Source organism: Ooceraea biroi, chromosome 8 (assembly GCF_003672135.1).
Source record: "Ooceraea biroi isolate clonal line C1 chromosome 8, Obir_v5.4, whole genome shotgun sequence".
Taxonomy (NCBI): Eukaryota; Metazoa; Arthropoda; class Insecta; order Hymenoptera; family Formicidae; genus Ooceraea; species Ooceraea biroi.
In genome coordinates, this window is record NC_039513.1 from 3,262,645 (window position 1) to 3,289,485 (window position 26,841).

Consider the following 26,841-nt stretch of genomic DNA (forward strand, 5'->3'; position numbering starts at 1 on the left):
CACTATCCGGTGATTTGATGTACTTGTACGTTATTCGTATGTGTAAAATATGTATTCTGCAACTAATCGGCTCATATTTAGAGTTGGTATTATAAGTTGTAGCTCATTATATTTATTATGGAAATAATCGTACAAAAGGGATCGCAAGAGTCACTCACGATTACCTGGCTTTGTCAAACAGTAGTTCATTTATTATTATTATTGTTGTTCTTGTGTTATTATTATTATTATTATTATACATCACTTGGTCCAGAAGTATCAGAAAACTATACAATGTTTCTTGAGGTAAGAATACATCAATAGCAAAATTTTTTAGAGCTTGTTTAATCAAGTTGTGTTATCAATTATTAAATCGTTATAATTATAGTGAAATAATGAACAGTATGATTTTATATATTAACACAGTGTATACGCCCCTTCTCTCTCCCTCTCTTTCGAATTTAACTGCATTCATGATCCCAAGTTCTTTGAATTACACATAATTAATGCATTGTTTCTCTCGTTTATCTATTTTGTTCTATCTCCTTGCATTTGACCAAAGGCGCTTTTTAATAATTTCTATCAACTTGATTAATTGATTTATCGTTGGAATCGTCATTGAAAGAGTAACACAAGTAAGCATATGTAAATATTTTAAATCGTTTTGTCGTAAAAGTATATTTAAACTGAGCAAACTTGACTTTCCAGAAATGTTTCATCAAATTCAAATTTCATTATACGGTCTCTACTAGATCCGAATCTAATATATCTAATATTTCAATCTTTACTACAGAGAATAAACGTCGAACATTGTTATCAAGGCCGGCGAAACGACAAAGATATCGATCATGAAACGCAAAACTTCCGCTTTTAGAGTTTATCGCGGTCGGCTGATAAAAAGCGCACGACAGCAGGAAATGTTCCGAATGGCACACTCATCCAGTAATAAGCAGAATAATCGACCAAACTATTGGTCATACTTGTTACAGTACATTACAAGATGAAGCTACTGATAAGTAATGCGTTTTCTCGCGACAATGCTCACAAGGAATAGTCGTCATCGTTGGGCTCAAGTCAACAAAGCACACGCGGCCATAATTAATATAATATATTGTTATCAATAAAATGTAACATAACGCATTAATAGTCACATAATAATAATATATAATAATTATAATAATAACCACATAAAGATAATAATAATAATATTAATAATTACACAATGCTATGAACTTTTGTGCTTTATGCAGTAAGTAAAGGAAGAATTGTCAAAGTCAATTAAAAAAAAAAAGAAAAAAGAAAAAGAGGAAACGAAAGGAAGGAAGAAAGGAAACAAAAATATACATATTCGAGTTTCCTCGAACAACGATTCTGCCACAGCTGGGGAAAATCGGTTCGAGGATCACGCGAGAGACCCTTAGATCCTTGGATATCTATATACTTAGATAACTCTTAAATAAAGGATCGTTATAAATCGTTAGAGTTTTATAAATGCTCGAGTTATCCTCAGATCCTTAGGCATCTTTTAGGCATCCTTAGATCCCTAGACATTTATAAGTAAACGACGCATACATAGATACTCGGATCCTTGGATATCGTCATACATTCTCGAAACAGTCAGATCATCCTTAATCTTAGATGTCTTTATATCGGACGTTTCGACGTCGGTGACGGTTCTCTCCTCCCTCTCTCATGCATATGTAAACGCGATATTTATCCTTGTTTGATATCTGAGGATTTTGGTGTTGGAGTATACAACTGATTCACTTTTAGTCAAAAGTCGTGTTTACTTAGAAGACTTTTCGGTAAAACCACTGATACACCGATACACCGATGGTGTATTGATCAATGGTGACCGATTCGATGGATGAGTTTCTTAAGATATTGTTTATCAAATTCGCGATAACTCGGATCCTATAGGTGATTGTGGTGGGATAAGCTGTTCCCAGTAACGATCTCCGTGCACTGTGAGGCCTGAAAAATCAAAGCAACAAGTAAACTTGAAAAACATGTATGACATACAACAATATGAAAAGAGAACAAAAACTATGCGGTAATAAAATAATAAATTGCAAGACAATACCAAGTATAATACCTAGGAGTGGTATGGCGTGACATAGGTAGATGGAAACAGTCCCCGCCTATTACCGATCTCTCCGTGCCACCAGTGCTGATCCGTGCGGTCTGTGACAGTGATTACGTCCCCTCGTCGGAACTCGAGTTCGCCAGGCTCCTGCGGTGCGAAATCATACAGCGCTTGCACCAGACACTGAAAATCGTGACACATCGTGACTTTTATATTATTACTTTTTACAATGAGGAAAGAGAGAAGAATAGATTAAAGTAGACGTATTTCTTATAAATTACAAATAGAATGTGGTTCTTTTACGGATTAACGTCTTTTAGTACATGGAACAACATCTCTTGCATCGGTTCTTGTTCTTACCTCTTCCGGAACCATGTCTCGCAGTTTGACATCTTGCGAACGAGAAACAGATGCTGTACGGTGATACTCTACCAGTTCATTGAGACTGTTGAACTTGACAACCCATAAAAAAAACTTGCCCTGTGCGTCTCTCAATACTTTGAAATGTTGCACACCATCGGAGCATCTGTGAATATAATTTCATTATTTTATTTCATTGTAATAATAATAATAATTGTCTATTATATATCTACTATATAGTATATTATTGTACACTAACAATTTATCTTGCACCTGTTAATTACAGCACAAAAGTCTTTTACAATGTTAGCGAATGTCCTTAGTGTTATAATTAAGATATAAAATTTCATGATGTAATAACAAAACAGACGCGTTTGCGCGCATTTTAACCAAAATACTCACTTTACAGACAAGGAGAAATCACCAGGAGAGCTTTCACTGATTCTAATCAGAAAGGCACCTTCGTGTTTGTTCATCAATAATCTTTCGGCATCTGCTCTTGTTATTCTTCCATAATACCACCTGAAATCAAGACAAGAAACGGAAAATAAATATTGCAACAAGAAAGAATTATTAGCACATTTCTGTAAAAACATTTTGAGAGAATAGTTTAACATAAAATGTCATATACTCCGCTGAGTGATAATTATTAGATTTTTTCAAATTAGACTTTGATAACATTGTAGTTTGATAGTATTGTACACGCGCGCGCACACACACACATATCAAACACACATATATATATATCTGTGTGTCCTCATACATACTCATGGCTCTTCATCTCAATGTAATTACTTGGTATAAGTCCCTCTCTGGAATCCAATTCAGCTCTATACCAATTCATGTCATCTTCCATGTTTAGAATCTGCAAGAGATGCATTATGCATTATGCATTACATAGCTACATATATGTATACACACAGATGGTAATGTAAGTTATTAGACATGTATTTATATAGTGGTTTAATGTGTATATTAATATCTGCACATTTTGGAACACATGTGTATATGTACAGCCTTGAATAGAATGCAACTACGGAGAAACACCAAATTTATTTTACATGTATTGTATTATTTGTAGAAATTAAGATAAAAATTAAGATGTATCAAAATTCCATTATGTTTTACTGCTCATCATTTATCCTTTCGGTAACTGATTCTCCCATGGTATCAAATTCAATCAAGTCTCTAATATGAATTTGAATATCTAAGAAAGGTGTATAAAAACAATTAAATATTACTTAATAAAGTATAATAAATCTCTTTGTAAATCTCTTATTTCATTGAAAAATAACACGTTTGCGATGCGTAATTAGTCAAAATGTAAACTACATTTTAAAGTTTTAAATTTGTCAATCGAAAAGTTCAATCCTTTAATTAAAAACTCTGGTAAAAATTCTCTATATTAGAATTTTTTCTTTCTTTGCGTTTTTTTAATTAGAGTTTCATTTTGTACTTATTATCAATAATTTGTTGCTAGACGCAAACGATATATATTACGGCAAATATTGCCAAGTACTAACACGTACCTATATGAAACACGGTCAAGTGGGATATAAAAGAGCACTGACTTGTGGCATTTAGCAGTTGTTTCGAGCAAAAACAAATCTACGCAAATGCTCCGTACGTGTTTATAGGAGACAATTTTTTGACATGGCGATAACTGATCCATCATCTCGTGTATATGGATCGACATCGTGTATACACATTATGTACGTGCGTACACAATGACAACAGGCTCCTTGCAGAGTGCATCGATCGTAGAAGAGCGACGGACGAACAACGATAGAACGATGCAAGTTTTGGGATCGATCAAAGTCCCGTGACGTGACGTGACATGACGTGACGTGAGTGACGAGACGTGATGCGACGCGATGCAACGTGACGCGACGCAACGCGACGCGCCTTATCGTTGACCGAGGGAGCCAACCAGTCAGGCTCGGGCCATTGTACTTGAGGTGGCAAACTCGAAGAGAGGAGATTGCCAGATTGCTTCCGTTGAAATCTACCAACCTTAAGGACTTGGCTCCTGCGGAAACTAAGCTCGTCTTCGGCGGTCGCCGTGAAGTCGTGCTTGGCTATCGCCTCCATTCTTCTCCGAGACGTCGGAGTCGACAGGAACGAAGAGACGAGAGCTGTTGTTGCTCTTCCTGGAGAGAACGAGAGGGCGCTCGTTGCACGTTGTCCGCACCGTATGATACAGGGCGGCCACGGCGCGATGTGTCCACGGCTCGGAGTACACCGGTAGAAACTGAACACACAAGGGAGCGGAAAGGGGAGGGAAGGATGCGAAACGATAGGAGAAAATAGAATGAGAGGAGAGAGAGAGAGAATCAATTTATGATACGTTGTAAAACGAGGCGAACCCGTGCTACGAGAAAACGCGACAGCGAGAGGAATACGCAAGATGTGGAAACTAGGGGATCGCGCACGGAGCACCGACCACGGTGTAATTTATCATGCGTGATACGCGTTCCGTGTCGTGAGACCTTGCACGTCTGTCCTATCACGGGATAGGAAGGTAGAGAAATGAGACGCGACCTCGTCGGTGTCGTCGATCTCGGTCTTTTGTGCCGGGACTCGGGAGCAGAACGAGCGATCGAGGGATAAAAATATGCTCGTTGTATACGTTTGTTTTATACAGCGTGTGCAAGATACGAATCCGGGCTACGCAGCAAGCACCGATGCACGCACGCATGCACTCACTCCGTACGCAGTCGCCTATCTCTCTCTTTCTCATTCGATTGTCTGTAAAACTCTCAAAGAGCTTTAGCGTGCTTCTATCGCTGCGAACCGTGCTTGCAACGAATCGTACAATGGCGAGCCGTCAGAAACCTCCGACACCAGCGCGACGCGATGCGCGATGCGCGACGTGCGATATCCAATGAGCGTACAGTGTTTATGGAAAAGCTGCACGCTCATTGGATATCGCACGTCGCGCTGGTCGCCGAAGGCTGAAGACGAACGCGCGCACTCTCACACAGTCCAGTGCTGGCTTATCAGACGTTACACTCGTTCCGTTTCGGTCGGTTCGATAATCGATGTACCACGGTGTACCACGTCGTTGCTCGAACCTAAAGTCACTAGATTGATAAAGTACCGCAATCCGTGGTAAAATACGTGGAATAAAAATGGCGTTGGAAGTGTACTTGGTGCAAACATGCAACTTATCAACACACTAACAAGTAAACCTACGGAAGTATCACTCTCCGATTTTTCTGAAATTTGGATATGTTATAATACATGAAAAACTAAGGGACACCTATTTTTTTTTAGCGGCGGAAAAACATATTTAGGGGGTGAAACGACCCCCCAAAATGGGGGGTAAAATGGAAAAATTGCGATATCTTTGAGACCAGTGAAGCGATTTTAATGATTTTTGGTATGAAAGTCCCCTTGCCTCTCATTATTTTCTGTAAGGGGACTCACTCTAATCATTTTTCATTTCATTGTTTAGCTACATTGTTTAAACAATTTTGTTATAAACGATTAATATTTTTAACATGTTTAATTCACTTCACATAACTAACAATAAATGTCAAAAGTTGATTTTATTGTATTTTGAAAGTCGCATGTCGAGTTACTGTCTATTCGAGTAATTTTTCGAGTTTTCGTCCGCCATATTGGATCCGCCATATTGAATTTTGAAAATCTGATTTCAGATTCGGATTCAGCGACTTAAAAAACCAATATATTAAAAAGATCGAACAGTTAAAAAATATAGTTTCACAAGGTGTTTCATGCGCAATGCCAAACGAACGCGGCAATTTAGGGATTGTTTACCCCCTAAATATTTATATAAAACAAAACAAAAAAATACGTGTTCCTTAATTAGCTTTCCTCTTGAAGTTTTAATAGATTTTACTTCGATCAGATCAAAACTGATTTTTTGCAGCAAGAAATTGGTCACTTTAGGGGTAGTTCACCCCCTAATTTTCACTCCCCTTCCAACATACCTAGGCCGATTTTCGTCTTCTATCGAAAGATACTTTCATACCAAAAATCATTAAAATCGCTTCACTGGTCTCAAAGATATCGCAATTTTTCCATTTTACCCCCCATTTTGGGGGGTCGTTTCACCCCCTAAATATGTTTTTCCGCCGCTAAAAAAAAATACGTGTCCCTTAGTTTTTCATGTATTATAACATATCCAAATTTCAGAAAAATCGGAGAGTGACACTTCCGTAGGTTTACTTGTAAGTGCAATTCTACGAAGCAGCGTTGCGTTGTATCTCCATTGAGAAAGGTTACATATTGTGATAGATGTGAAGAGAACATAATTGTGATGAAAACACCGTGTAGTTGGAATTAAAATGGCGGACGATTGCGGTACTTTATCTATCTAGTGACTTTACTCGAACCGATTCGACAACGTTCGACAACTGTTGCTCGCATGCGCAGTCGTACACACGAATAGTATCTCTTCTGTTTTACTAACTCGTATTCGCACAGTTTATGGAGACCCATCATCGAGAAACCGAGAGGTGGCGCCATCTTATCAGGAACGTTTGCGCAACGCTCGGTAAAGCAGAGAAACAATCCGTATATATTTCTGTAACGTTCGTGATTCTAATGAAGCACGCGAACAGACACAACAGAAATAAACGAAAATAAACGGAACATTTCGTATTTGCGGAAGTTTGTAACAGGTGTTTCTCTTTCCATCCTTCTTCTGTTCTTTATTCTTCTGCTCCTTCGCTCAGTGCTCCAACTGCTCCCACTGCTCCTACAATTTCTTCCGCTCGTTGTCTATAGAAGGGAGGGAACCAGGGAACAGAAATGCAGGCAAACCCGCCCGTTCGCTCTGACGCGGATACTTGTCTCGCGTTCTTCGCAAACGCATCAACCGTTTCGGTCACGGATGTTTGAGTCCTTGGATCACACGTTCGTAAAAACCTCAGTACTGTTGAATGGCCGAACCTCTCGTGTATTCTGCTTTCGTCATTCGTAATGTCTCGAATGTACAGAAAATATTAATCTTTCATTTTCCAAAAAATCACTTTAATATTGAACATTGAACATGAACAATTTCGGTTATATTATTTAGAGACGTAATCGTGCCAACGCATTGCTATTGTTGATAATTGATTAGAAAATTTAGAGGTTTCTTGATACGTTGGATAGATTGCACATAAGAAAAAGTATTTCTAATCTTTTCTACGAGTGCATACATTTGGAAGGATCTCGAGAGACTATTATTTATACTTTCAAAGACGATCCTTAATAGCTATAAAAATTGTCAATGCAAACAGCTCCAATACATACGTTGATTGAACAGTGTAACGCTGAACGATTCTTCCCGTGATTAAACTAAATCGAAAATGTCGTGCGTATAAAGTCAACTTATGAACAACACTCGTAGACTTATCGTTGACGCAGTGTTTCTACTGGCAAGTAAAAAGATGAAAGCATCTTTCTCTGTAAGAATTTTTTCGATAACGATTGCACTGCCAGGTGTTAGGTAAAAAGTGCATAAAATGTAAGAAGCATCCTTTGAGAGTATTCTAAACACCTGCACAGGTAGAAGCCAGGTGCAACATCCGACGTCGTCTCTCGACGTCGTCATGCCGCTTTAAATAACGTACTTAAAATACTTGTTACTGAGATACACAAACCAAAGATAATAAATTTGTCATATTACAGTTATTAAATGAAAGCAGACCATTTTGGATTCATTCCTTGAGATTTGCATCCTCAGAATAAAATGGAGATATTTGTTTCACAAGCTATATATACACACAAAAGTAGCTCTTCTATATATAAGAAAACCTTGTTTTACATATACATATAAAGAAATTCACGAGTCGATTTCTCTTTCATTTTATTCGTGGTATCTTAACATTAGCTTATCAGCGATCTAAGATTTAAGGGGAAGCTGGAGTTGCTAGTGAACTATTTTTTCACTATAGCGATGGTAATTGCAGTTTCGAAAATTCTCTTTATTGTTTGTGCAGAATAAAAAATCCTTTTCCACAAATGAAGTGTAGATAGAAAGAAAGTCCGCTCTACAGGACTTTGTATTCAAAATGGAAAAAAGTTAAAAACTTGCATTTGTCTTTTCTAACTTTTTTCCATTTTGAATATAAAGTCCTGTAGAGCGGACTTTCTTTCTATCTATACTTCGTTTGTGGAAAAGGATTTTTTATTCTGCACAAGCAATAGAGAATTTTCGAAACTGCAATTGCCATCGCTATAGTGAAAAAATAGTTCACTAGCAACTCCAGCTTCCCCTTAAACAACCAAATATATCTACTAACAATCGTAGAAGCTGGCAAATTGCTTATTCGAGGATGTTACAAGGCGCGAGTAGAGTCGCGAATAATTCAGCGATCATGACGAGAGGAGATTCGACGAAGTAACAAATGACGTCATAAGCAGACACATGCCAGAGTCAAAGGACAAAGATTGCATCGTGAGCGATCGCGATCGGGGAATGCCTGTAGTTTGCGCTAATGAATCAGCAAGAGTCTTTGTGCTGCTTTTATTCTCTTACGTCATCAAACCCAGCGGCGGCGACGGCGGCGACGCGACCTGGCCGCGTTCTTGGCACGTATCGGCAGGACGGTGCGAGGCGCTACGAAAGGCCGACCTCTCGCGGTCCGTTCTGGAAACGCGCCAGCTAATGCGTTTTTCCTCCGATTCCAGACTGATGCAAAATAACGGACATGCAATCCCGCTGCATCGACGTTACCGTCGTCATTTTGTTCCTACGAATTAGCCAACTTTGAAAGGTATATAATTTATTTATATAGGGTGTCCCGGGTTTTAACCGACAAACTGCGGGAGCATATTCTACTAGTGGAAATAAGAAAAAATTCTTATATCGAGTTTGCTTAGAAATGCTTTATTACAAAGTTATAAACCAATATTGAAAAGAAATATGAGATAAGTAACGACGGATTTTTCACAAAAATAAAAATTATGTACTCAATGATTTAGTGACGCATTTCAAAATGTTGTCCTTGCACATCGATACAAGCTAGACATCGACGTAGTACAGAATTTGTTACGGTACGACATTCCTGAAAATTTTGTTGCATCTCAGTAACTGAATTAGTAATTCGTTGCTTTAAATCTATCTGGTACTCTCCTGTTAGGAAATCTACGTTGATACTCTCGTACGGCAGCTCGTGCATTTCCGTCACAGAATCCGTACACGAAATGAATATCAGTGTATTCCTCATTTGAAAACACTTTTGGCATTCTGATAGTAATTGCTAGTTGACACGACGATTGAAATCTAACAGCTACTCTTGTGAAAGTAACAATCATACTGAATCGTTTCAACATAGTGAACGTGAATACATGTGAATACACGTAACATAAACATCTTCGACCTTGCAAATTCTACACTATGTTCCGTCGTTACTTATCTCATATTTCTTTTGAATATTGGTTTATAACTTTGTAATAAAGCATTTCTAAGCAAACTCGATATAAGAATTTTTTCTTATTTCCACTAGTAGAATATGCTCCCGCAGTTTGTCGGTTAAAACCCGGGACACCCTGTATGTACAGAAATCAGGGCTATTCTGACTCGATTAAATTGACACTGACTCGAGTTGAACTAATCTTCGCGCATTGCTGGGAAACGGTAAAAGCTTTGCGGCGCTACGTGGAGATCGCGTTGTGTAAGTTCCGACACATCGCGACGAAGCACGCTCTCGGCCTCGCTATACGATACTCGTGCGTGCACATTGCGTGAGAGCGCGTCACGTTCGCACGATCGAAACCGTTCTTGACCAGTCTTCTTCCCTCGGTCGAGATATCCGAATAAACACGTCTTAGATTCCAGCTGGTGGATGCAGCATATCGAACGATACAGATTCGCTTCGAGTTATTCGAGAGTCGGTAGATTTACATATTCAACCGCGAGGTCCGCGCGAGAGGACAGTCTCCGTTCGTCCGGCGAAGGTTCTGCCAATTCGCTAGTTTCATCTGGCTTCGTCACTTCATCGTGCCGCTCATCGCGGCCTGATCTCTCTCGCGATTGCCTCGAAACAAGGGAGGCACACGTGCGAGCGATACTGACCCAGTTGATGGAACCGCGGACGATGGAACCGAGAGCGTCGTCGGTGTGCCGGCGAGGGTGCGAGGGGAGAGGTCTCGCGCGCACCGCAACGATGAGTCACTCTCCGTGTGCGACAGTGACGTCGATCTTTGCGACCTCCACCGCCTCTCTCCCACTCCGCCACCTTTCCCCGCATTTCCCGGCGGCATGTAACGCGCGCCGCGTGCACACGTGACATTTCGAGTATATCTCGAATTAAACCGTAAACATCTCGTAGTACAACCTTCGCAGCCGCGCGACCGGTGTCAATGATCTTGAGCCTGCCACTTATTGAATCGCGTGCACGCGCGCGCGCGCACATATGTGTCATTATGTTGTCGCGGATGTATCTCTTTTGCTTCTATTGGGCGACTGAGAAATAGCGCGTGGCAAGGCAATGTGATTTCCACTGGAAATAATTGATTTTTGAGAAGCGGATATGACAGTTTTGTTCGACTGATTAAACGTCCAATTTGTTGGTATACATATATACGTATATTTACGTATATAGAGGAAAGTCCCCGATTATGAGATACCATATCGATTTTGCCGAATGTAAGGAAATCTATAGGCAGAATTTAAAAATGTAATACGTTCTCTTGAAGAGAATTTAATAAGCTTTAGGTTGGTCAAATGAAAAATCTAATTTAAATATTATTTTTTCTGAAAATTAAACAAATTTGAAAAAAGAGCTTTACGCAGGATCGAGAAAGTGTGCTCCTAATATAAGATACCTCGAGAAATCGGTGTTAAAAGTGCAAAATACATCAGTATTGCAAGTAAAAAACTTTATTAGATAGTTTTATAAAAATACTGTTGCCACAGCCTTCGCCAAATCTTCGCGATTCCACTGTCGACGCTTCCTCGTTTCTCTAACCTCCATAGTCAGATTCTATAAAAATTAAATACACAAAAATTCGTAATATAAAGTCGTATTAACTTTTCTTTAACCTTAAGTAGTATTTTCTTTCTTTTTATTACACTACATAATCTTCATATTCGAGCAATAATTATCTCATATTAAGAGTACCCTGAATATCTCATTATACGAGCCACGCGCCTAGCGGTTCCGCGATCATGAAATCTAACCTCTACAATTAAGCAATTCAACAAATTGCGTATTTTCCTGTTACTACGATTCTATTCTATCATTGCATACTGAATTTATTGCCAACCATTTCTTTATTATATAATAAACAAGGTTTAAAGACTAACCTCAAGTTCCTTTGACATGTTCACAATTTCACAAACCTTTTCTTGCAAAGGCTAAACGCAATAACGAACAATGAATTTTTCACTAAATACATTTTACACCAAGAGTAATAAGTTCATGGTGGAACTAACAGATGGTGCGCAATAGTTTAGCAGAAACCCCATTATCTCATATTAGGAGCATATCTCATAATAGGGGATTCTCCTCTATTTACCTGCCTATCTATCGAATCTGTCGCGCGCGATAGTTTATACCTATACAGGGTGGGGCAATAACTATTACCACCTTAAATATCTTCGAATTTATAAGGTCCAGAGGAAAATTTATGTAATCAAAATTATACGGTACGAAGGGGGCTAACATATGGCGATAATAATTTTTGTCCTGGTGGAGGCGCTTCGAAGATATCATTTATGAGGAATGTCAAAATCAAAACATTCCGACAAAACATACTAATAAAGCGTCATTTCGTACATCTTTTAAACGTAAATTTCATTTAATATAAAAATGTACTTTTTATCGTTTTCATTTACATTTAATCTTGTTCAATAATTTTGTGTCATGAGTTCCGTACTTGTTTTAAGCTCCTCTATGAAATTATGGAAAAAAAACATACCGAACCTATTAAAAAAAATGAAGGTGACCTTGATATCTTCGAAACGCCTCCACCAGGACAAAAATTATTATCGCCATATGTTAGCCCCCTTCGTACCGTATAATTTTGATTACATAAATTTTCCTCTGGACCTTATAAATTCGAAGATATTCAAGGTGGTAATAGTTATTGCCCCACCCTGTATAGCAATATCATTGCATTGCAACGCGTTACAACTGATGCCTGCTGTATTTTATAGCCTTAACGAGTCTTTTTGTAATAGTGCTACATATATTAGTAGTACATGAATAATTATTTTAAATTTCGAATCTCGTTTATCAAAATTACATAGTTAATAAGTTAAATGTTAAACGATTCTTATCCGTCAACGTTGAAATTGTCGGTCGTACTTTGAAGTTGTACAAAGACGGATAGCTTTCACGTAAACGCGTGGACAACGAAACCGACTTTGTCACACAGATTATTATTTCTCAAAACAATTAATAACGCGCCAGACAGAGTCGTCTGTTCTCTCTCTATTCTGTTCCTCCGGTAGAGTTTTAAAATAACCATCCGATACAACTCAATTCTGTACGCTTTCTTTAGTAACAGCACATACACTACTCAACAATGCACCTTTCTAGGACACTGTGTATATGTCATATACTGCATTTGCGTTACGTAACATCTATCCATTCGACATTGCGACGCGCGACACTCCGCGGATATATCTACGTTTCGACTCCCACGCGTCATGCAGCCGGCGGCACGTCGTCGCATACGTCACTCGTCGATCATTTCATATATCGTCGCCCGTGAACTCTCCGGCGTCGTTTCGTAGGTAAAGCGAACGTGCCCGAGTGCGCACGTGCGTACGTCTGGCTGCGTGTCTCGCGTGTCCACGTTCGACGAATGAGGAAGACGAGTCGCGACGGCGGCGGAGGAGAGACGTCGGGGGCGGGAGTCACGTGTGCGGAGATCTACTACGATTTACTCTCGGATCCGAGAAGCGTCTGCCACCCTTGTCCCCCCCCCCCTCCCCCCCTTGCTGTTCTCTCTCGACCGCCCCGTTTGCCCCTTGCTTCGCCCCTTGCCCCGCTCTTGTTCTCCTGCTATTCTTGTTGTACTACGACGGGTTACTCCACTTTCATTCAGACGCTAGTCTAAAAATAAAGTCTCTGATTCACGATGCATGAATGACAATCTTATCGCGGAGAAGGCAGGGGAAGATTTAAATCGCAGGAAAGATACATCCCGATACTCGACTAGCCATCTGTCGTCTAACCATTGAGACGTGACACAACACATTTTCGTTATTCGAATAAAGGGGGTTCTCTCTCTCTCTCTCTCTCTCTCTCTCTCTGATAAAGGATACTTTTTACTATTAATATAATTTGTCGTAATACTGTTACATAAGAATAATCTGTCAATGTGTGACAATAACGTAACGGTTATTGTTGTTGTTGTATTATTATTATTATAATATAGGAAGCATACAAATCTGTCTCTCGAAACGCATCTCTGAACGCAAAAATCGCTGTAAATCGCGTGTAATATTCTGTAGAATCGTTTCCGTCACTCGTTCGCTCGCTTCCTTACATCGCGAAATTGTTTTGCAGTGATCAAGGCGAACTACTTTGTTCCGCAACTCGTCATCGTCATTGCCGCTTCTTAGCCATACGTGAAACAGAGGCCATAATCCTTCCTCACCCCCTCCCTCCCAAGCCATACAACATATATAGAAGATATCTTTCATGTTTCTCTATGTTACAATTACTCTACAGAAGGTAATGTCTTGCGACGATACTTGCCCCAATACATTTCAATTTTACTTCCTCTCGTGCAAGAATTATCAATTTTATTCACAATCAGTAGAACAGCTACAAATATAAATATAATATACAAATATAATGGATTGATTTATGATGTTTTGGATTTTGAATACATTAACGTTTCTAAATAAATAAATGATGATTGCAGTAATCACAACTTTACTTCCTTCAATAATCTCGAGGTTTACATCTCGAATGATGTTTGTATCTCGAATAATACAATTATCATTTCATAAACTTGAAATTTATGGAAACTTTAATATATTATATTTGTTATTTGTCGCTAACCGAAACTCCAAAATAAGGCTAACAATAATCAACGTTTAACGCTCTAAGCTCTAAGGAATTGTTTTATATCCTAATAGTGATTTCAAAAAAGTTATCCAAGTAGAAAATGTTTAGTTTCGCTCAAATGTCCTGAAACTGTGAGAGTATTCATGGATCAACTTTAATCCACGGTGAGTTTCCACGCGCTTTCCGCGTGGAAATAAATAAATATCGATCGCTCCAAGTCTGAAGAAGGTTTGCCGAGTGAGCCGAGCGAGTCGACCAGCGAGCGAGCGAACGAGCAAGGGAACGTAGGTTGGGAGCTCGAACACGCTCCGCTCACAGCTAAATATATATTTCTCTCTGAAGCGGCTCAAGGTCAGAGAGCTCGGATTGGCTCACGATAAAGCTCGTCTCCGTCTTTCGCTCGCTCGCTCGCTCGCATTCGCGCTGTCTGCCTCCGACCGTGTCTGCAGTTCCGCACATCAAAACTGCGTGATACCGTCACGAGACACTGAGAATCCAGAGCATTAATTCACTTTTACACACAACGAGCGACTTCTCCGTAATTTCTGTGTAACTTCATTTCGGTCTTTTCGATTACATGAAAGATATATAACGTTTACAGGGCATGCTTTTTACTTCTCATTTAAAAGAATATACTGCTATAAACAACACTGTTTTATATTACAAAACAATTATTTCTATCACATTTAAGAGCGATTGCTTTTTCGTCTCTCGATCCCGAAAGCTTGACGTAACTTTCTGCTTTTCTGAGATAGACTATACAAATAGGCAGAGAGAGAGGGGAAGAAAGAAAGTGAGAAAAAGAGGAAGCGCAAAAGGCCACGTGCTCCGTGCGTAGCATCACGTTCGGCGCAATGTTGGCACGCGAATCGTGGTGGCAGTTACGTGATACCACTCGTGGTGTGTGCATGTCGTCAATTCTTATTGGAAGGCACAGACGCTGTGAATGACGTGTTCTCATATTGTGACAGACACGAGGTTCCATTTTTCAAATCGTGTTAACACATGTATATGAATCTCTGGTTTCGTTATTCCTATTAAATATGTCAATAAAAGATACTTGATACAATCGCGGGAATAAATGTTTTGAAATTTGAATTTGCTTGATAAACTCGCAGGCTAAAGATTAAAACCGCACAAGTTTCTAGATTTCTAGATTTTATTCTATATCTTTATACTGGTAACATAAAAAAGTATTATTGACGAATCATCTTGTTGTATTTTAACTCCGATTAAGGAAGTGATGTTTCTTTATTTGCGATTGTAAAAGGGTAGGGGGATAAAAAGAATGCAGTAGTTATAAAGCTCAGCCGATATCGAAAACATTGTACTATTATATGTTTTATTCATCGGAGCAATATATATATATATATATATATATATATATATATATATACACACATATATATAAGCATATAGAAAATGTTTTATTGCGGGCAATAGTAAACAATATATAAACATTTCTTTTTCATGTTAACAAGACATATCATGTTTGTTATTGCCGTAATGTAATGTAACAACAGGATGTAATTGCGATATTAATTTATATTAATTTGAACGTTCGACGTTCGACCGGCCGAACGTGAAATATCCGAATTTTCCTCGTAAAGTTGCTAGTATATACGCTCAGTGATATCGCCTCTCGACGAAAATCTTCCCGCGCCGCGCGAGCAGTGTAAATCGAACGTTCGATAACGGACGGCAGCGAGAGGAGGAAGCGAGCGAGCGAGCGAGCTGAGAGCGAGCGATCTGGCAACCGCGCCGAGCCAACAGTGCCGGGAATTGAATTCCAAGCGCCCGAGGGATAGAGGGGGCGGACTAACCGGCGGGGCTCCATCGGTCCTTTCTCTTTTGTATAAGGGGCACGAGGCACGTAACGGTGAAGTCGGCAGCCATGTTGTTAAGGCTTGCATTTCGTATAATCTCTCTCTCTTGCCTGCCTCTTGCCTGTCTGGCCTGCCTGGCCTGCCCGTGCTTATATTCCACACGATCGCTCCTCTTCGCGCCGCTGTTCCACTTGGCTTGACAGGACTCTCCTGGACAGACGGGAAAAGGCAACGCCGCAGTTTTAAGCTTGATCAAGTTTACGGGCTATGATAAATCGAGACTGCATTTAAATCTGGAAACACATAATACTGAATTTATGTTAAAAAGAAGTCGGCGAGCGACGAAGAACGGGGCAGCGAAACGCAGAAAGACGCTCCTGGAAAACCGATGTTCCCTTCACCTTTATATCGCCCTTTTTCCTACCGTAACTTTACCCGTATTATTGTGAGTGGGCCCATAGAAGGGTCCCTCACACGCACAAAGGCCCTGACTTATATTTCGGAGAAAGGATTCGGACGTTTTGTCATGTGTCGTAAAATTCAAAAAAACATTTTCAAATAATTTTTCTATTTCATTCAAATCTGCTTCTTCTTTGTTTGGCAACTATTTTATTAATTGTTTAAATGCACAATGATCTTCCTTGCGCAAAACAAATCAATTTTTATCTCTTATTCTCTTTTAGAGTTCTCTAAAATTTCAAGTGTTTGTTGAAATTTTCTGTAGTACTTTTCATCAAATTTCGTGATCACATGCAATTCTTTCAGTTTTTCAGCTTATTTGTCACATTTTCCGAATTTGGATTCTTTCACGAAAGAAGACAAGTTATTTCCGAAACTAATATACGTAACATAATGTATCCGATTTTGATAAACCGTCGCTCTCAACACAATTTACTGGATGCTCCAAAAGAACCTGACCCGTTATAAGCACGCTGCTACATCTTTATCTTGCCAGTAGACACAACTTGGCAAATACGCACATCGTGTCTACATACATACGTATATGTCACATGCGTATCTACACGCGTACGCAGCTGTAAAATTTACAGCTCTCTGAGAATTGGTCTGCAGCAGCTATCAGAAACAATCCAGCGGTTTATCCGATGCAAAATGTCTGAATTCTTGGAGAAAATGTACGCTATACGTTAAATCAACATTATTATGATTATAAATGTTTTCAACTTTTTACTTGACGTTTATAACAGATGATACAACGAGAGGTAAAAGAAAGAGAAAACAAAGAGAAAGTACTACGAGCTTATTCTTAATATTTTTGTGCTCAAAACCGTAACACATGCACTTGGAAAATAGTGCCTTGAAGTGCAAGCATCAAACGACTGGTTGTTTATGCTCGTTTGTACAACGGTATAGTGACATCAACATTTTCCAAATGGACAACAAATCGACTACGTATCGTAACGGTATTCGTGATTCTCGAAACATTTGGTACATCTGACATTACTAGGGGGAGGAGGAAGACCGATCGGTTTTTTGAAAAATTGTACATTTTCATAAACAAGTACGGAACTTGGAGATATTTTATCCGTCCCTGAACGCCGCGTCTCCAACTCTCCACCGATCCTCCAGTATGGCGTCGTGGAGGGGGACGCTGCGCGCAGCTGACGGTAGATGCGGTATCCGGACACGAGCGAGCGGCGAGGGGAGAACGCTCGCTCGTCGGGAACGGGTCACCGAGACGAGAGGCAGGGGAGAAGCTGGTGGGGCGCGACCCGCGACGGCTTCGCGGCAACGGGCGAAAGCGCTGCCCTCAGTCGGTCGGCTAGCCTACTAGGATTAACGCACGCGCACGCGCGCGCCGCGGCACGGCGAACTATTGGCTGGCTGGCTGGCTGCGTTTCCTCCGCGTTCTCGTTTGCCGAGACGCGAGTAGGGGTGCCTTTGCCGTGACGCGTGTGCGCCGCGTGCACATACACGATCCGCACACACGTCCACGTAACACGACCCGAGAGTCGAGCGCCTTTCCGAGAGCGTCGAGGTAATTGCAGTACGCTCGCGGATGTTTCAGTGATCGCCGCGGTTGCGAATTCTTCGTTGCCATATTCCCACGAAAAGGAAAAGAAAGGAGGATCGACGTCAAATCGGATGATGAGCGATAGACGAGACTGGTAGAGCGAGAAAACCAGCGAGATAGAGCGAGACAACCAGAGGGAGGAGAGAGAGCGCGGGAAGGGAGCGAAGGAGAGAGAGAGAGAGCGAGATAGAGAGGATCGTTCGACCAATCGTCGCGTCCTGTGGCTTCGTCGTCGATGAGACCGCCGTCGCGCGACGTAACCTCAGTCGCTTGCGTGGAAACACGCCTGTTGGGAGACGCGAGTGAAGCGAGCGAGCGAAACCTGTAATACGCTGTAACAATAATAACCAAATACGCGACGTAGCGCGACAGACGCGATCCAACGTTGCTGTTTTTTACACGTGCATGCGCGAACTTGTCGCGTGTGTTTCGTGGGAATACCCAGTGAGAACCGAGTCTCGGCACCGCGTATCGCGGGTGTCCGACGACGATTTGCGCTGGTACGCACGCAACGAGCGACGGAACGGAGTCGCGTCAATACGCGTATCGTCAACCAGAAAAACTCGGCTAGCGTGTCCTCGTTGCGTGAGAAAGAGAGAGGAGGCACGTCGCAGCGCTCGCGAAGAGAAAGGAGCCTCTCCGTGGTATCTCCTCGCGCTCCCCTCCGACGCACTGCACAAGGTGTCGAAGGCACGTCGGCTGCGCGTATTCGACCGAATTTCGCGCTTTACGAGCTCGAGCGACAGACGCAACGAGGAAGGAGGGAGAGAGAGAGAAAGAGGTAGACGAACAAGGCATATAGACGCAATCACAGGAGTAATAGAGAAGGACGCGAGTAAGCAAGAAAGGGAGACGGAAGAAACGGTAATCGAGTGGGAGAGATACGACCACCAAAGGTGCGGAAAGAACGAGAGAGAGAGAGAGAGAGAAGGGAGGGAGGAAAGACGACAGCGTCGAGCGGAGCAAGAAACGGATAGCAACTCGACGGGGAAAGCGTGACAGACGTATCCCATCGTGTCGAAAGGCAGCGGGAGATACGGAGAATTGGCGCGTGCGAGAGAGAGAGAACGATATCCGAGTGGGAGCGAAACGGTAGGGGAGGGGATAAAGGCATAACCCGAGCGGTGCTGCCGCCTGTTGGCGACGTTGCGTCTGCTCCCCCACCCGGGCCAGTGTCGAGCGAGACCCGACGGTGGGTCTTCGTAGCGCGATTTTCCCTCGAGACCTCGAGCGCTACCGAGGTAGGTTCCTCGTACGCGATAGGCTCGTCCTTCGTTGCATTCCTCGTACGCGCGTGAGAAGAGCTTGCGCCGCGGGCGTCGTTCGTGCGTTTTGTATTTTTTCTATTCCGCGTATGAGCACGCGTTCTCCCGGTGCCTCTCCGTCCGCGAGAGTCGAGAGAGTCGCGACACTCGCCCGCGATACGTATTGAACACGCGTTCTCCCACCACGAGTCATCGATTTCCCACGCGACGCGCTCATTCGCGCCGCACTCGGTGAGGGAATTCGCGAGGGTGAAGCAGGATTCCTCGGCGCAGAGCGAGCGAGACCCGGCAACGCCGCCTGTGGCAGCAGCGGGAGTGGCGGCAGCGGCAACGGCGGTGACGGCGGCGAGCGGCAGCGGCAGCGGTAACGGCGCGGGCAACACGGCGCTCTACGAGACAGCGGCAGTAGACGGCGCTGGTGCTGCGCCCCGGCGGCCGTCGATCGAAGCCCGCGTTATCGCAATGGCTTCCGTGAAAGACACGGCGACTTTCTTCGCGGAGGGCACCGCGACGCAGTTCGAGCACGTTCTCAAACTTTATCCGCAAGCGTTGCGCCTAAAGGCCGATCGAAAGACGAAAAAGCCCGAAGAACTGATCAAACTAGACAACTGGTAAGTATAGTTAACGTATCGGTACGGTCGCGAGGTACACGACGCTGTCATTCCTTTGTACGTGTGAGTGTTCGTGTGTATGTATATATGCGCGCGTGACGGGAGCAAGCGAGACCGATAAATGGAAGAGCAGAGAGAAAGAGAGGCCGCTGCTGGTGGAGCCGACATTACGGCGACCCCGAGGGAGGAAACGGCGTTCTACCACGGGGCGCACGCGGGACAATGAACCCGTTTCGCGCTGCTCGCTCGCTCGCTCGCGGGCGGGCGGGCGGGCGGGCGACCGGTCGGTCGAAGCGGCGCGGCAACGCTGCGTGTGCGTCTGTATTTCACCCTCCAAGTACTGTCGCGCCTCAACGAGACATCGGAGAAATTACCCCGCAGGATCATCGTGGAGCGTGACTCGCGAAAACTCGCCGTCACGTGGTCAACTATTCTACGAGAGAATGACGTTTCTTTTCTGACAGGGGGCCGATCGAGCAGATGCAAAAAAAAAAAGTACAGTCGGATGCCATAGGATTCCTTTTGTTATAAGATAACGTCCAAGTCGTGTCTCGAACGAATACAATAAAATTGATGAGGCATGGCTGATCGTCAAGATCCTTTTCTCTTTTTTTTTTTTATGTAAACTAATTGGCTTAAATATATATAAAAAAAAGTAGTTTTCTCTTTACTTGTGTCACTTATAAATGCCGAACAAACATTTCAAAGAGCGATGGAAAATTGCACAATTCAAAGATGTTCGGGTAATGTTTCTACTGTGAAGATTCGTGTGCATCGATGCTTTTCCTGAGGAAGGAATCTGCAATTTGGAAAGCTTTGAGTGACTTTAAACGTTGCGTCTAAAAAGAGTTGATATAGTATTTAAGGTTGGTTTGGGAAAGTATGATTATGATAAGAATCATTGCTGTATTCTATAGTAGCCGCATTTGAATGATGCAATAACAAATATGTTTTAGGGAAAGGTTTTAGGAAATCTAAAAGTCTGGATTTCAAAATTTCGATATGGAATTCGCAATTCATACATGAAATTGTAATTTTGCAATTTGTGCAACAAGTTACGAGATTCTATCATTTTCCGGAATAGTCTTAGATCACGGGACATTTGAAACTATGGACCTTTGGATCTAAGAACCAAAGATTCTCTTCAAGGTGTTTAATATAAAAGAATTTCAGGAGCATCAGTATCAATATACGAATACTTGGAAATGAACGTGACTTTATTATATGAGGATATCATTCAAGGACCTATGAGAATCGTCCAACTTAATAAAATTATTTTCAAGACATTAAACAACTCCGAATATAATTTAAATAACTTTGCAATTCCGTCATTCTGTGCTAGAATAATTTCCCGAGTCCCCTTCATAGCTGCATCTCGCGCGAATAATAAATCGATTCGTTGTATTACTCGTGCCTTTACACGTGCGATCAATCGAGATCGCTTTATCGATCGTGTAGGATAAGATAAAGAAGTGAAGACGAGGATATAGTGACAGGGAACGAATGCGGGGGGGAGGGGGAGGGGGAGGGAATGGAAATGAATGGAAGGAGAGGGAGGACGAACTTTACGCGCCAGTTTCTTCCGTGTTATCGAAGCGAGGGTGAGGGCGACGAGGGGTCAGAGGAAGTGGAGTACCGTTGTTTTCATTCCCATTGAGGCCAGTTTGTGTCAAGGCTGCTTTTCCACGGTGCCAAGCTATGTGCGGATACGCGGTGTTATGACGTGTGCAGCGCGCGTTTTAACTTTATGAACATGACTGTTCGACTCGATGGAAAATATTGAGAAGCCCTTTTGAACGGCGAATGCCGACATCTGTTTAAGAGGAAAAATGCGAGGCGGGCGAAAAGAATCGGATGGAAAGAAGCTACCTTAACTTAAACTTTAAATATCTCGAACGTTAAAACTGGATTATCGTAGTCAAAAAGTGGATTTCTTTCAGACGGTGTCTGAAAAGAATTTTCACACTCGCAATTTGTGCGCTCGCGCGCGTACTCTCGTTAAATGATGTGCCTTTTGTGCGTGTGTAAAGAAGTCGCTAATGATGCTTAACTCATCAAAAATCACAAAAGGCTCTGCATCTAATTATATATTTACAACACACACACACACATATCAGTATTCAAAATTCATCAGTTTTCTATATATATAGCTCCATAAGAAAAATTATATAAAACACGTCTCGGTTAATTAACGATTTATTAAATCATAATTGACTAAAATACATTTTTCCTGACCAAATTTGAGATCTTGGAAACAGTTTATATATAAATTCTTTACTTAATCGCAATTAATTTGGTAAAAGTTTGGTTTCTCGATATCTGGCGAATTGACTCGATTATTCTAATAAGTTATCGACACGTTAATCACAAGATTAACTTAATGATAAATATATTTTTACCTGATTTCCGAATAATCAATTTTTTATATTGAATTTTTGGATCTTTACTTCTCGATTCGTATGCACACTTTGGTGAAATATTTTTACAATTGGTTGAATGTTTTATCCTGCGACATAATTTCCTTTCTTCTTAGCTCCGATTATTCGAATTGCACATTCGTATTGGGGGTTGAAGACATAACGTTACGTAGACTCGTGTGATCTACGTGCGCGATAAAGGTAGATATCCGCCGCGGCCAGCCATTAATGAGAGACCTGTAAAACTTTTTGTGATAGCGTTTGTATTTTTAATCTTTACTGAATTCCTGTATTCTGCAGCAGCGTCAGCGGTGATGGTGGTGAGGCGATTATGTCACACTCGCTCGCTTGCTCAAACTCGTACGCGAATAGGCGTCTAATTTTGCGTGCGTGTGTGTGCGTGCGCATGTGTATATTTGTCACGTTGTGCATGTATGGGCGCGCGCGCCTTTTATACAATGGATCGATAATGATCGATCGGATTTTATTTGTATTGCCAGGTACCAGAATGAACTTCCGAAGAAGATCAAATCGCGCGGCAAGGATGCTCATCTTAATCACGAGGAATTGGTGCAGACGATGAAATGGAAGCAAATAGTAAGTTGGGAGAATATCTGGATGTACTGATCAGATAACTAAATCCGTCAAATTCGAATAAAGTTACAAGTGTCGAATAAAATTGATCGATATGTCAATTGTGCATGCTGCATCGTTCGAATATGAAAAACATAAATGAAGAAACATTTATATGAGAGATTGTGGGAGCCACGAAATTGACCGCCATTTTGTTTTCAGCGCGGCAAGTTCTATCCACAGCTGTCCTACCTGGTAAAGGTGAACACACCGCGCGCTGTGATGGCAGAAACGAAAAAAGCGTTCAAGAAGCTCCCGAATCTCGAACAAGCGATCACGGCGCTATCGAATTTAAAGGGCGTCGGTACCACGATGGCGTCGGCTCTTCTCGCAGCGGCATCGCCGGAGAATGCGCCCTTCATGGCGGACGAGTGCCTGATGGCGATACCGGAGATCGAGGGTATCGATTACACTACTAAGGAATACTTGAACTTTGTCCAACACATCCAGAACACTGTCGAGAGGCTGAACAAACAGAGTGAGCAATTGCAACTTATTAACACGTGTGCGTTTATCGCATCGAACCCTTCAATTCAAATGAAAATTTATTGTTTCTCGTATTATTTGCCGTTGCCGACAAGATCTCTCACATCTCTTTTCCTAATTTTATCTATTTATAGCCCCATATTTCTAGCTAAACTGATGACATCCTTCATTACATCTTTAACGCATTGGTATACTTTCATTACTTGTTTGTCAAAAAAAAAGAAATTTCTCCGTTATAACATTAAAGGAAACACTTAAGATGAAATTTCAGAAAATATGGTAACTTTGTTTCAGCGTCGAACGGTAAGACATGGAGCCCACACAGAGTCGAGCTAGCACTGTGGACGCACTATGTAGCATCCGAGCTGAAACCGGAGCTGCTTGATGGAATCCCCGGCTCGACGAAGAACGGTAATTCTCACGGCGCCAGCAACGGCGAGGCAACCGAGCCATCGGACGACAGCAATCAGGAAACGGTAGCGAATGGAAAGGATACGCCGGCAGTACTCGATCCGGCGGCGATTGACGAAAATAGCACGACAACGTCCTTCACCGAGGACTCGATGGATAAGCCGGCAACTCCAATTATCGCTGGTGATCATCATGCCGTTGTAGGTGCCAGCGAAGACACGAACGACTCCCTCATTACCAATGACGACGACAGCAACAATGGGACGTCACGAGTTACCGACAGCGAAGATACCGAGGAGGATTCACAGGATGCGCAGGAGCCGCCCACTAAGAAAAGCAAGAAGTGACCCGATCGGCTCAGTGACGCGACGAGCAACAACGTCAGCACTTTCGTGCCCGCCAGAAGTCTGTCGATCATCGCAGCACCGCGTCGTTCATTCTGAATCGTCAATCAGATGATAGACCGACGGACAGACGAACGATCGGACGGTCGAACGAACGTACGAACGAACGAACGAACAAACAAACGAACGAACGAACGAACACAAACGAATAAATAAACGAATGAATGAACAGACGGACGGATAGACGTATAGTAGAGATGCACGGACAGACGCGGATGGATGGATTATCTCTTTTTGCGTGATTGCTTGGACGGAGCATGGCCGCTCGCTTCATCCTCAACTCTTGTTGCGGCGGGAGATGAGGGAGGGGGACGAGAAAAGGGGACTTTATGGGATTCCTTAGATGACATTCACGAATCCTCTTTCTCTCTCTCTCTCTCTCTCTCTCTCTCTCTCTCTCTTTCTCTCCTTGTGTTTGTATCCTTCCCGCCTACATTTATGTCTCTCGTTTCTTTACGATCCTTCCGCTTCAGTAGCAATTTTTACCGAGTGACTGACGAGCATCCTCGTTCATGTAGATGATGCGGCTGCAATGGATCCTCGTTGTTGTTGTTGTTGTTGTTCGGACAGTCTCGCGCATTTATATAATGTCAAGAAGAGTTTTGCAGCATCTTGATCATGGATCTCCTGTACAAAGCATGTTGGAGCGGACGAGGAAACGTGAAAGTATATACTCAGTGTTGTTAGAAAATAAAGGATCTTTCACGAATATAGTGCTAAATCTTTGTATCCCTGGCACTTGTAACAAAGATTTATACAAATTTTCTTTACTGATTTTTTCGAGATTTTGGAAATGTACACGCACACACGCCGCTAAAAACGAAGTGTGCGCATCAAACTCTTGACGTTTTGATACTTAAGATCCTTGTTTCTTTCAATTGTCGAATCCAAAAAATCCAGAGATCTGGATTTTTTGGAACTTTATGGGGACCTAAAGAGATTAAAGACTCGGCTTGTCTAATTCAAACTAGTCTTGAGTTTTACCTTTGAAATTCGCGATTTGGCCGAAGCTAGTCTTAGAACGTGGAAACTACGTTCGCAGAATCTCAGAATGCTTAAATTTGTCCAATCTCGTGAATTTACAAGCATGTCGAAATTTACGTTAGATCTACGAATACTCGAATGTGCTGTTCTTCCACGGCTCCTCGATCATCGCTCTTCAACGTAAACTCAACTGCCGTTCAACAAACAAAAAGGTGATGCAAAACTTCATCATACGTTTCTCATTGTCTACTTTCTAATCCACCCTTCGCGCAATGTCCCAAACAGCGAGAGTCGCCTTTCATTTTCAAATTGTCGATCGTTTGTCAAGCGACAATGCGGAGAACACGTCGCGTGTAAATATCCAACGTTGGTGAGGAAAGCTCCTCGGATCGCCTTCTATCGAATAATTCTGTCGAGACATTATTTTTTCGAATTTCGAAGTCGTCTTCGGATGTTCCGATGTCGGTAAAATCTAGGAAATAGCTAGATACACGAGCAGCTAGTGCTTGCGCGAGTACGTTAAAATATGTTAAAAGAATCTGCTTGAATAATCTGTGCATCCTTGAATCCACGAATCTACGAATCTTGTGCGATCCTTGAAACATTCCGATCCTCCAAGTCCCGAGGTTCCTGAGAATAATTGTTTAGATTCTGAATGATTCTCGAGAGGCGCGCGTGTGCCAGTTACTTGTCTCTACACAGTTATCTCACATAATATCGATCTTACGCGACGTGGATCAACATACAGCGGAGTTCTCGAATCATTCCTTCGGAAGGAGACTGTCGCACTCTATTGCGTACTATAAGGGAGGGAGAGAAAGAGAGCAAAGAGGGAAACGTGTGGTGGTAAGGAAAGGCGGAGAAGAGAGCAAACCACTCCGTGAACAGGAAGAACAAAGGCGGAAATACTGTGGACATAATGATAATATTAATATTAATAATAATGATAAATAATTATATTATAATTATAATTATTATATATAATATCGAATCATTACCATAATTTATATACCTAACGAGAAAACTGCATGTCAGAGTGATGCATGGAGAAAACCAAATACCTTGTAAGTAAAAAAAAAGTCTTTAGAAGGAAATAAAAGTAATGCTTTCAGTCCATTAAACGCAATAAAACGGCATTCGACCTACCGACACACATATGTAATCTTGAGCAGCCGTTCACCTAAGTGATTAAGTATGTGTATTTTATTTCAATAACATCGATCGTTTATTATCGAATTCAGTATATCGAAAATCGATGTGTATCGAATCACTTTGAAATTTCATTGTATATTCCTGAACGAATGACGAAATCGTGGTAGCTTTTAGCTACTTTAATTCTTCATGGTATTGAAAATTGAATATG

The 26,841-nt window shown here is 41.8% G+C and overlaps 2 protein-coding genes and 2 long non-coding RNA genes across 6 annotated transcripts; 2 read left to right on the forward strand and 2 right to left on the reverse strand.

The window, feature by feature from the left end:
* Positions 1-192: 192 nt before the first annotated feature.
* Positions 193-5,263, reverse strand: LOC105275755 (protein enhancer of sevenless 2B). Of its 3 annotated transcripts, none has more exons than XM_011332856.3 (6): positions 4,439-5,263; positions 3,193-3,290; positions 2,828-2,947; positions 2,426-2,591; positions 2,063-2,248; positions 193-1,953 (listed from the first exon to the last, which is right to left on the reverse strand). In XM_011332856.3, exons 1-5 carry the CDS (start codon positions 4,514-4,516, stop codon positions 2,075-2,077), a joined length of 636 nt encoding a protein of 211 aa, XP_011331158.1. In that variant the 5' UTR covers positions 4,517-5,263; the 3' UTR covers positions 193-1,953; positions 2,063-2,074. The 3 variants fall into 3 exon arrangements, with proteins under 3 accessions (XP_011331158.1, XP_011331157.1, XP_011331159.1); XM_011332855.3 differs by having other exon boundaries at positions 2,075-2,248; positions 4,439-5,261; XM_011332857.3 differs by lacking the exon at positions 4,439-5,263 and adding an exon at positions 3,955-4,384 and having other exon boundaries at positions 2,075-2,248.
* Positions 5,264-8,890: 3,627 nt separating this feature from the next.
* Positions 8,891-10,490, reverse strand: LOC105275756. Its single transcript, XR_893287.2, has 2 exons — positions 9,983-10,490; positions 8,891-9,132 (listed from the first exon to the last, which is right to left on the reverse strand). It is a non-coding gene; the product is annotated as an uncharacterized LOC105275756 (long non-coding RNA).
* Positions 10,491-18,068: 7,578 nt separating this feature from the next.
* On the forward strand, positions 18,069-26,604 carry LOC105275758. The gene is made up of 4 exons (XM_011332859.3): positions 18,069-20,143; positions 23,061-23,157; positions 23,356-23,671; positions 23,974-26,604. Exons 1-4 carry the CDS (start codon positions 19,995-19,997, stop codon positions 24,435-24,437), a joined length of 1,026 nt encoding a protein of 341 aa, XP_011331161.1. The 5' UTR covers positions 18,069-19,994; the 3' UTR covers positions 24,438-26,604.
* On the forward strand, positions 20,458-21,429 carry LOC105275757. The gene is made up of 2 exons (XR_893288.2): positions 20,458-21,009; positions 21,100-21,429. It is a non-coding gene; the product is annotated as an uncharacterized LOC105275757 (long non-coding RNA).
* Positions 26,605-26,841: the final 237 nt, after the last annotated feature.

Excerpts from the sequence above, each read along its gene's own strand:
- LOC105275758 (XM_011332859.3), top strand. The coding sequence starts at position 19,995 with ATGGCTTCCGTGAAAGACACGGCGACTTTCTTCGCGGAGGGCACCGCG. Across the intron at positions 20,144-23,060 it reads CTGATCAAACTAGACAACTG|GTACCAGAATGAACTTCCGA; the intron begins GTAAGTATAGTT and ends TTGTATTGCCAG. Across the intron at positions 23,158-23,355 it reads CGATGAAATGGAAGCAAATA|CGCGGCAAGTTCTATCCACA; the intron begins GTAAGTTGGGAG and ends TTTTGTTTTCAG.
- LOC105275755 (XM_011332856.3), bottom strand. The coding sequence starts at position 4,516 with ATGGAGGCGATAGCCAAGCACGACTTCACGGCGACCGCCGAAGACGAG. Across the intron at positions 3,291-4,438 it reads GCAGGAGCCAAGTCCTTAAG|ATTCTAAACATGGAAGATGA; the intron begins GTTGGTAGATTT and ends CATCTCTTGCAG. Across the intron at positions 2,249-2,425 it reads GAGACATGGTTCCGGAAGAG|TGTCTGGTGCAAGCGCTGTA; the intron begins GTAAGAACAAGA and ends CACGATTTTCAG.